At 27.4% G+C, this 12050-nt stretch overlaps 1 protein-coding gene across 1 annotated transcript in view; it reads left to right on the top strand.

Annotated features, from left to right (window-relative positions):
* Positions 1–11012, top strand: part of LOC142229139 (putative G-protein coupled receptor B0563.6) — a 129958-nt gene extending 118946 nt beyond the window's left edge. Inside the window, exons 3-9 of the mRNA XM_075299677.1 lie at positions 514–663; positions 727–820; positions 881–1034; positions 1093–1270; positions 1366–1460; positions 10423–10575; positions 10670–11012. Of these exons, the coding sequence (XP_075155792.1) occupies positions 514–663; positions 727–820; positions 881–1034; positions 1093–1270; positions 1366–1460; positions 10423–10575; positions 10670–10783 (938 nt within the window). The 3' untranslated portion in view covers positions 10784–11012. The remainder of the gene's footprint in view (positions 1–513; positions 664–726; positions 821–880; positions 1035–1092; positions 1271–1365; positions 1461–10422; positions 10576–10669) is intronic.
* The last annotated feature ends 1038 nt before the right edge of the window (positions 11013–12050 follow it).

Genomic DNA, 12050 nt, shown 5'->3' with positions numbered 1-12050 from the left:
TTCTTTGAACTTCTGTTTGCCTTTGCCGTCATACGAATCGAGATGTAAGCTGATTCATCTACCTACACTCATTAATCGCAGACATATTCAGGCTATGTTATTTGTTTATAAAGTTATTTGTGGAATTATAGATTGTTCTTATATTCTTAATCTAATAAGTTTCAATGTACCATGTAGACGTTGAAGAAGAGTTGGAATGTTTAACATACCGATGCATAGAAACAATTATTTTATGAATGAACCAATTTTAAAGGCCTTAAGAGAATTTAATAGAATTAATTTGATCTGTGATCTCGATTTTAGTTATAATTTACAAAGATTTAAAAATATTTTAGATGTTATTTATTTTTAGCCAGTAGTCAAAGGATGTACTATTCCATAGACGAAATGAATAATAAATTTCTAGTGCCCTCTGTTGTTCATATATTGTCTTTGAGAAACGTATCATATCTTGGACACACACCACACAGTGGCACATGTCAGTATAACAGATTTCTTATTTTCTCATTTTAGCATATTCAACAGCTGCGTTATTGGCTATTGTCTTCGCTATTCCCTTTGGTATACGGATGCTTGTACATAAAGACAGAGGACAATGGGAAGAGTTTGGTCCAGCATTTTATACAGCACATTTAGAGTTGTTTTTAGGAAACGGATGTTTAGGTAGGTTCTTGAACATAATATTCGATTAAACAACTCTGTACATAATTCAATTCAATTTATCAGGCGTGGGAGTTATGATGCTGTTAGTGCTGACAATAGAGCGATATGTTTCAGTGTGCCATCCTAGTTTTACGAGACCAGTAATGGGTCCCCCAGGGTAGATATTCTAATTTAAAAACATTTATTAATTTATTTTTTTTTAATGAATTTCTTTTAGATTAATAGTATTTCTCACAACTTTAATAACCTTCATCATATACCTGCCAAGTGTATTTCGAGGAGAGTTAATAAAATGTGTCTTACAGACAGATGGTAGATTTGTATACTTTCGTAGAGATAATAACGCCTTTGTAACGACAGTGTTTTATTATGTGAGTACGAGAATAAATTTAAAAACAATTTTATAATAATTTATTTATTTATTTTTAGATCTACAAAATTATGTTAGAGGTGATATTCAAGTTAATACCCACAATTCTTATTGCCGGCCTTAATTTACGTATAATGATGGTCTATCGCCAAACTTGTGAGAAAAGACGTAAAATGACCTCTTCGAGGGCCTCATACATCAAAGATGCAGAGGAAAGGCGACTATTTCTACTTTTAGGTAAGCGTTTTTTGTTTCACTTCGTGAAGGAATCTTCCATGAGGCCAAATATGTTCCTTCTTTTTTTTTCGGAATTTTACATTTACATTACATAGGTAGCACTTCTATTTTATTTTTGGTTTGTGTTTCTCCCATGGCCATCCTGCACATGACAATTGCTTCGGATGTCTTGCCGAGTTTTTCGTTTCAGGTAAGTTATTGGACCCAGCTGTAAAGCTATGAAATATACTGCTGAATGGTATAATAGATACACAGAAAAAATATTACCAAAATATTTGCAATTAAAAAATTGATTGAAGTTGTAAACGTCATCAATTAAAGACAATAATATATAGATACAATTACATTTTGAATTAAAATAAATTAACCCAATTACTATTTTAATTAAAAAATATTTCCAATTAAAAATTTAATTTAATTTAATTTAATTCAATGTCATAAATTTGTGACAAAATTGTCTATAGGAATAAAATTTTGACAAAATTTTCTATTGAAATAAAATTTTGGCAAAATTTTGTATAGAAATAACATTTTAAAAAGATTCTATATAGAAATAAAATTTTATGAAAATTTTCAATAAAAATAGAATTATGACAAAATTTTCTATAGAAATAAAATTTTGACAAAATGTACTAAAGAAATTAAATTTTGACAAAATTTTCTATAGAAATAAAATGTTGACAAAATTCTCTATAGAAATAACATTTTGATAACATGTTCTATAGAAATAAAATTTTTACAAAAAATCTATATAAATACAATTTTGACAAAATTTTGGTGAGAAATAAAATTTTGACAAATCTTTTATAGAAATAATGTTTTGACAAAATTTTGTATAGAACTAAATTGTGGCCAACTTGTCTAACGAAATACAATTTTAACAATATTTTCTCTAGAAATAAAATTTTGACAAAATCTTCTATAGAAATTAAATTTTAACAAAATTTTCTCTAGAAATAAAATGTTGACAAAATTTTCTATAGATATAAAATTTTGAAAAAATTCTCTATAGAAATAAAACTTTGACAACATGTTCTATAGAAATTCACAAAATTTTCTATAGAAATAAAATTTTGACAAAATTCTCTGTAGAAATATCATTTTGACAACATGTTCTATAGGAATAGAATTTTGACAAAAATTTTTATAGAAATAAAATTTTGACAAAATTTTCTACAGAAATAAAATTTTGACAAAATTTTCTACAGAAATAAAATTTTGGCAAAATTTTCTATAGAAATAAAATTTTGACAAAATTTTCTATAGATATAAAATTTTGACAAAATTTTCTATAGAAATAAAATTCTATTCTAAAATTCTATAGAAATAAAACTTTGACAAAATTTTCTATAGAAATAAAATGTTGACAAAATGTTCTATAGGAGTAAAATTTTCTATAGAAATAAAATTTTGACAAAATTTTCTATAGATATACAATTTTGACAAAATTCTCTATAGAAATAAAATTTTAGCAAAATTTTCTATAGAAATATAATTTTGACAAAATTTTCTATAGATATAAAATTTTGACAAAATCTTCTATAGAAATAAAATTTTTGACAAAATTTTCTATAGAAATAAAATGTTGATAAAATGTTCTATAGGAGCAAAATTTTCTATAGAAACAAGTAAGGAAAGTCTAAAGTCGGGCGGGGCCGACTATATTATACCCTGCACCACTTTGTAGATCTAAATTTTCGATACCATATGACATCCGTCAAATGTGTTGGGGTCTATATATAAAGATTTGTCCCAACTACACCCAGAGAAGGAATATGATCACCTCAAACATGTTTTAAGAGCAAAATGTTATTTTTGGGTCGTGACCATGAAACATGGTTTTCGCAACCATGTTATTTTCTCGGAAATCATGTATCTGATTTCGGCAAGCAGGTTATATTTGACGAGAAAATAACATTTTAGTGACAAACATGTTACATGGTCACCATACAAAAATAACATTTTGCTCTTGAAACATGTTTGAGGTGATCATATTCCTTCTCTGCGTGTACATACATTTAAATATCACTCGATTTGGACAGAATTTGATAGACTTCTACAAAATGTATAGACTCAAAATGTAAGTCGCCTAATGCACTAGGGTGGAACACAATGTTAGTAAAAAATATGGGAAACATTTAAATCTGAAGCAATTTTAAGGAAACTTCGCAAAAGTTTATTTATGATTTATCGCTCGATATATATGTATTAGAAGTTTAGGAAAATTAGAGTCATTTTTACAACTTTTCGACTAAGCAGTGGCGATTTTACAAGGAAAATGTTGGTATTTTGACCATGTTTGTCGAAATCTGAAAAACATATATATGGGAGCTATATCTAAATCTGAACCGATTTCAACCAAATTTGGCACGCATAGCAACAATGCTAATTCTACTCCCTGTGCAAAATTTCAACTAAATCGGAGTCAAAAATTGGCCTCTGTGGTCATATCAGTGTAAATCGGGCGAAAGCTGTATATGGGTGATATATCTAAATCTGAACCGATTTCAACCAAAGTTGGCACGCATAGCTACGATGCTAATTCTACTCCCTGTGCAAAATTTAAACTAAATCGGAGCAAGAAATTGGCCTCTGTGGTCATATGAGTGTAAATCGGCCGAAAGCTATATATTGTAGCTATATCTAAATCTGAACCGATTTCAACCATATTTAGCGCGCATACCAACAATGCTAATTCTAATTCAACTAAATCGGAGGAAAAAATTGGCCTCTGTGTTCATATGAGTATAAATCGGCCGAAAGCTATATATTGGAGCTATATCTAAATCTGAACCGATTTCAACCAACTTTGGCACGCATAGCTACAATGCCAATTCTACTTTCTGTGCAAAATTTCAACCAAATTGGGGTAAAACTCTGGCTTCTGGGACCGTATTAGTCCATATCGTGCGAAAGATATATATGGGAGCTGTATCTAAATCTGAACCGATTTCAATCAAATTTTGCACACTTGACTATACTACTAATTGTACTCCTAGTGCAAAATTTCAACCAAATTCGGCCAAAAATCTGGCTTCTGGGGCCATATAAGTCCATATCGGGCGAAAAATATATATGGGAGCTATATCTAAATCTGAACCGATTTCAACCAAATTCGGCACACATAACTACAATGCTAAATCTACTACCTGTGCAAAATTTCAACCAAATTGGGATAAAACTCTGGCTTTTAGGACCATATTAGTACATATCGGGCGAAAGATATATATGGAAGCTATATCTAAATCTGAACCGATTTCAATCAAATTTTGCACACTTGACTATACTGCTAATTGTACTCCTAGTGCAAAATTTCAACCAAATTCGGCCAAAAATCTGGCTTCTGGGGCCATATAAGTCCATATCGGGCGAAAGATATATATGGGAGCTATATCTAAATCTGAACCGATTTCAATCAAATTTTGCACACTTGACTATACGACTAAGTGTTATGTTTGTACAAAATTTCAAGCAACTTGGTATAAAACTCTGGCTGCTGGGTCCATATTAGTGCATATGGGGCGAAAGATATATGTGGGAGCTATATCTAAATCTGAACCGATTTCTTCCCAAATCAATAGGGTTCTATTCTGACCCAAATTAGGAACATGTGCCAAGTTTGAAGGCGATTGGACTTAAATTTCGACCTAGACTTTGATCACAAAAATGTGTTCACAGACAGACGGACGGACGGACGGACAGACGGACATGGTTATATCGACTCAGGGACCCACCCTGAGCATTATTGCCAAAGACACCATGTGTCTATCTCGTCTCCTTCTGGGTGTTACAAACATATACACTAACTTATAATACCCTGTTCCACAGTGTGGCGCAGGGTATAAATATGGGATAAATTTAAATCTGAAACAATTTTAAGGAAACTTTGCAAAAATTTATTTATGATTTATCGCTCAATATATATCTAATAGAAGTTTAGGAAAATTAAAGTCATTTTAACAGCTTTTCGACTAAGCAGTGGCGATTTTACAAGGGAAATGTTGGTATTTTGACCATTTTTGTCGAAATCAGAAAAACATATATATGGGAGCTATATCTAAATCTGAATCGATTTCAACCAAATTTGGCACGCATAGCTACAATGCTAATTCTACTCCCTGCGCAAAATTTAAACTAAATCGGAGAAAAAAATTGGCCTCTGTGGTCATATGAGTGTAAATCGGGCGAAAGCTATATGTGGGAGATATATCTAAATCTGAACCGATTTACACCAAATTTGGCACGCATAGCTACAATGCTAATTCTACTCCCTGTGCAAAATTTCAACTAAATCAGAGCAACAAATTGGCCTCTGTGGTCATATGAGTGTAAATCGGGCGAAAGCTATATATGGGAGCTATATCTAAATCTGAACCGATTTCAATCAAATTTGGCGCGCATAGCTACAATGCTAATTCTACTCCCTGTGCAAAATTTAAACTAAATCGGAGCAAAAAATTGACCTCTGTGGTCATATGAGTGTAAATCGGGCGAAAGCTATATATGGGAGATATATCTAAATCTGAACCGATTTCAACCAAATTTGGCACGCATAGCTACAATGCTAATTCTACTCCCTGTGCAAATCTGAACCGATTTCAACCAAATTTGGTACGCATAGCTACAATGCTAATTCTACTCCCTGTGCAAAATTTCAACTAAATCGGAGCAAAAAATTGGCCTCTGTGGTCATATGAGTGTAAATCGGGCGAAAGCTATATATGGGAGAAATATCTAAATCTGAACCGATTTCAACCAAATTTGGCACGCATAGCTACAATGCTAATTCTACTCCCTGTGCAAAATTTCAGCTAAATCGGAGCAAAAAATTGGCCTCTGTGGTCATATGAGTGTAAATCGGGCGAAAGCTATATATGGGAGCTATATCTAAATCTGAACCGATTTCAACCAAATTTGGCATGCATAGCTATGATGCTAATTCTACTCCCTGTGCAAAATTTCAACTAAATCGGAGCGAAAAATTGGCCTCTGTGGTCATATGAGTGTAAATCGGGCGAACGATATATATGGGAGCTATATCTAAATCTGAACCGATTTCAATAAAATTTGGCACACTAGACTACACTACTAACTGAACTCCTAGTGCAAAATTTCACCCAAATTGGGGTAAAACTCTGGCTTCTGGGACCGTATTAGTCCATATCGGGCGAAAGATATATATGGGAGCTATATCTAAATCTGAACCCATTTCTTCCAAAATCAATAGGTATCTATTCTGAGCCAAAACACATACTTGTGCCAAATTTGAAGTCGATTGGACTAAACCTGCGACCTAGACTTTGATTACAAAAACGTGTTCACGGACAGACGGACAGACGGACATGGCTATATCGACTCAGGAGTCCACCCTGAGCATTTTTGCCAAAGACACCATGTGTCTATCTCGTCTCCTTCTGGGTGTTGCAAACATATGCACTAACTTATAATACCCTGTTCTACAGTGTGGAGCAGGGTATAATAAAATTTTGACAAAATTTTCTATAGACATAAAATTTTGACAAAATTCTCTATAGAAATAAAATTTTGACAACATGTTCTACAGAAATAATATTTTGACAAAATTCTCTATAGAAATAAAATTTTAGCAAAATTTTCTATAGAAATAAAATTTTGACAAAATCTTCTATAGAAATAAAATTTTGACAAAATTTTCTATAGAAATAAAATGTTGACAAAATGTTCTATAGGAGTAAAATTTTCTATAGAAATAAAATTTTGACAAAATTTTCTATAGATATAAAATTTTGACATAATCTTCTATAGAAATAAAATTTTGACAAAATTTTCTATAGAAATAAAATGTTGAAAAAATGTTCTATAGGAGTAAAATTTTCTATAGAAATAAAATTTTGACAAAACTTTCTATAGATATAAAATTTTGACAAAATTCTCTATAGAAATAAAATATTGGCAAAATTTTCTATAGAAATAAAATTTTGACAAAATCTTCTATAGAAATAAAATTTTGACAAAATTTTCTATAGAAATAAAATGTTGACAAAATGTTCTATAGAAATAAAATGTTGACAAAATGTTCTATAGGAGTAAAATTTTCTATAGAAATAAATTTTTTACAAAATTTTCTATAGAAATAAAATTTTGACAAAATTTTCTATAGAATTAAAATTTTGACAAAATTTTCTATAGAAATAAAATTCTATACTAAAATTCTATAGAAATAAAATTTTGACAAAATTTTCTATAGAGATAAAATTTTGAAAAAATTTTCTATAGAAATAAAATATTGACAACATGTTCTACAGAAATAAAAATTCTCTATAGAAATAAAATTTTGGCAAAATTTTCTATAGAAATAAAATTTTGACAAAATTTTCTATAGAAATAAAATTTTGACAAAATTTTTTATAGAAATACAATTTTGACAAAATTTTTTATAGCAACAAAATTTTGACAAAATGTTCTATAGAAATTAAATGTTGACAAAATTTTTCTATAGAAATAAAATATTGACAAAATATTCTATAGAAATACATTTTTGACATCATTTTCTGTAGAAAAAAATTTTTACAATGTAAAAATAAAATGTTAACAAAATGTACTATAGGAGTAAAATTTTCTATAGAAATAAAATTTTGACAAAATTTTCTATAGATATAAAATATTGACAAAAGTCTCTATAGCAATAAAACTTTGACAAAATTTTCCATAGAAATAAAATTTTGACAAAATCATCTATAGAAATAAACATTTGACAAAATTTTCTATAGAAATAACATTGTGACAAAATCTTTTTTGTCTGTAGAAATAAAATTTTGACAAAATCATCTATGGAAATAAAATTTTGACAAAATTTTCTATAGAAATAAAGTTGTGACAAAATTTTTCTATAGAAATAAAATTTTGACAAAATTTTCCATAGAAATAAAATTTTGAAAAATTTTTCGATAGAGATAAAATTTTGACAAAATTTTATATAGAAATAAAATTTTTCAACATGTTCTACAGAAATAAAATGTTGACAAAATTCTCTATAGAAATAAAATTTTGACAAAAGTTACTTTAGAAATAAAATTTTGACAAAATGTTCTATAGAGATAAAATTATGACAAAATTTTCTATAGAAATAAAATTTTGACAAAATTTTCTATAGAAATAAAATTTTGACAAAATTTTCTATAGAAATAAAATTTTGACAAAATTTTCTATAGAAATAAAATTTTGACAAAATTTTCTATAGAAATAAAATTTTGACAAAATTTTTTATAGAAATAAAGTTTTAACAAAATTTTTGTATAGAAATAAAATTTTGACAAAATTTTCTATAGAAGTAAAATTTTGACGAAATTTTCTATAGAAATAAAATGTTCACAAAATGTTCTATAGGTTAGGTTAGGTGGCAGCCCGATGTATCAGGCTCATTTAGACTATTCAGTCCATTGTGATACCACATTGGTGAACTTCTCTCTTATCACTGAGTGCTGCCCGATTCCATGTTAAGCTCAATGACAAGGGACCTCCTTTTTATAGCCGAGTCCGAACGGCGTTCCACATTGCAGTGAAACCACTTAGAGAAGCTTTGAAACCCTATAGGAGTAAAATTTTCTATAGAAATAAAATTTTGACACCATTTTCTATAGATATAAAATTTTGACAAAATTCTCTATAGAAATAAAACTTTGACAACATGTTCTATAGAAATTCACAAAATTTTCTATAGAAATAAATTTTAAACAAAATTTTCGATAGAAATAAAATTTTGACAAAATTCTCTGTAGAAATATCATTTTGACAACATGTTCTATAGGAATAGAATTTTGACAAAATTTTCTATAGAAATAAAATGTTGACAAAATGTTCTTTAAAAATAAAATTTTGACAACATTTTCTACAGAAATAAATTTTAGCCAAATTTTTAATATAGAAATAAAATTTTGACAAAATTTTCTCTAGAAATAAAATTTTGACAAAATCTTCTATAGAAAGTAAATTTTGACAAAATTTTCTATAGAAATAAAATTTTGACAAAACTTTCTATAGAGATAAAATTTTTAAAAAATTTTCAGTAGACATAAAATTTTGACAAAATGTTCTATAGTAGTAAAATTTTCTATAGAAATAACATTTTGACAACATTTTCTATAGATATAAAATTTTGACGAAATTCTCTATAGAAATAAAACTTTGACAACATGTTCTATAGAAATTCACAAAATTTTCTATAGAAATAAAATTTTGACAAAATTTTTTCTAGAAATGAAATTTTGACAAAATCATCTACAGAAAATTTTGACAAAATCTTCTATAGAAATAAAATTTTGACAAAATTTTCTATAGAAATAAAATTTTGACAAAATTTTCTATAGAAATAAAATTTTGACAAAATTTTCTATAGAAATAAAATTTTTACAAAAATTTTCTATAGACATAAAATGTTGACAAAATTTTCTGTAGGAATAAAATTATGGCAAATTTTTCTACAGAAATAAAATTTTGACAAAATTTTCTATAGAAATAAAATTTGGACAATATTGTGTATAGAAATAAAAATTTGACAAAATTTTTTACAGAAAAAATTTTGGCAAAATTTTCTATAGAAATAAAATTTTGACAAAATTTTCTATAGAAATAAAATTTCGACAAAATTTTCTATAGAAATAAAATTTCGACAAAAAAATCTATAGAAATAAATTTTTGCAAAATTTTCTATAGAAATAAAATTTTCACAAAATTTTCTATAGAAATAAAGTTTTGACAAAATCTTCTATAGAAATAAAATTTTGACAAAATATTCTATGGAAATAAATTGAAATTAAGTTTTGACAAAATCTTCTATAGAAATAAAATTTTGACAAAATTTTCTATAGAAATAAAATTTTGACAAAATTTTCTATAGAAATAAAATTTTGACAAAATTTTCTATAGAAAATCCCTAAAATGTCTACGTCTCTGCTGATCAACTAGTGTCACATAGACTAGATGTAAATTTTACTGTCAGTCATTTCCGTTATCCTAACAGTATTTATTTTTTTTTTTTTCGCAACGAAGGATAAAACAGATAAAAATAGAAATTTTCAATTTCCAGTCGTTTTCAATTAAAACAAAAGGAATTTTATCTGCAAAAAAAAACTTTATTTTTTACTCATAGTTCTCCATATGTCTGTCGTTAACAGGTGTTTAGGGCATTGGCCAATCTGATGGAGTTGACCAATTACTCGATAACCTTCTACATCTACTGTCTATTCAGTGAGGATTTTCGCAACACATTGATGAGAACCATAAAATGGCCGTGGATAAAGTCGCATCTGTGCCATCAAATCGACGAGGTATGTAAAACAGCAAAAACTACAAAACCAACACAGCGAGCATGTTTTTTCGTTTGTTTTGTTTTTATTCTATGACAGGATTTATTTTTTACAGGCATCTGCCAAGCAAACGCCTCTGACCAACTTTGATAAGTTGACATTGCGTAACCATCATATAACCACCACATCGGGAGTGTGCACCGGCATAGGACGTTCCAGTAGCATTTGATGCAAATTTCCGGTTATACTATGATAGTTTACTTTAAGAAATATAAACAAAAAAAGTATTTTTAAAAAAATTACTCATAATTGATTAAAAAACTGTAATGTTAAATAAAACTACAATATATAAAATAAAAAATAAATATATTTATAAACATGGGAGTATATATATATATGGACATAGTCATAAAAACTAAATGTAAATTCATGTCACATAGTCGAATAATTTTATTTACTTGAATTAAATTCCACTAAATTAAAAATTTATTTTATAATACGAAAATGTGATCATAATTTAATTTATTGATATTATATTTTTGCAGGCTATTGTAAAATTAAATAGGTAGGTGTAGTAAAAAGAAATCCATTATTTTTCCAAAAGATGTCCATCTCAAGAAGAGCGTTAAAAGGAATGACTTTGGAAGTAATTCCAATTGTTTTTGGTAGGACATTTTAAAGTTCTTAAGATATCAGCTTCAAGCGGGGAACGCTTCTTATTATTGAATTAAATCTTGGGAAGCGGGTAAGCATTTTTCAGTGTATGTGAGAGTCATAATAAAATTACCTTCAAAATTGCTCGAAGTTATTCAACAAAACGTCATATGTTTGACCTAAGTTGGATAAATTAAGCTTTGAATTTCATATAAAACCAATGGATTTCTTTTTACTATAATATTATTTATGTTAGTTTAATATCACTTAATTTTGGCATCATTATTTCTTTTATTAAACATAGTTTAATTTTTGAATTTTAAAATGAAACTATTTAATTATTTTCGAATTTATCTGTGTAACAGAATTTTTTTATAGATATTTAAATTTTTTAAATTCTAAATAAATTCATTTGCTTAAATGTTACTGTAATTTAATTCCTCTCTCTCTGTTTTATTTATTTACATAAATAAAATTTTTATTTTATTTTATATTTTAATTTTACTTTAATTAAATATAAATGTGTTAAAATTTTTGTTTGTTATATATAAAATTCTTTACTTGATTTTAATTATATATTTTTTTTCTAAATAAATTAATTGATTAAATGTAACTTTAAATTCATTCCTTTAATTTTGTTTTATTTACTTTACTTTAATTTTTTTGTTTTTTATTTAATATTTTAAGTTTCCTTTAATTAAATATAAATGTGTTTCAATATTTTTTTGTTGAATATGCAATTCTGTAAATGATTTTAATAGTAATAATTTTAATGATTTAATTTGTAATTTAATAATTTTATTTTGGTTTTTTCTATCTAGTTTTATAGGAAATGACTAAGT

The sequence above is a fragment of the Haematobia irritans genome, chromosome 3 (genome assembly GCF_050003625.1).
Source record: "Haematobia irritans isolate KBUSLIRL chromosome 3, ASM5000362v1, whole genome shotgun sequence".
In the NCBI taxonomy this organism is placed as follows: Eukaryota; Metazoa; Arthropoda; class Insecta; order Diptera; family Muscidae; genus Haematobia; species Haematobia irritans.
Note: the sequence above shows the minus strand (reverse complement) of the source record. Positions and strands in the feature narration are given on the sequence as shown.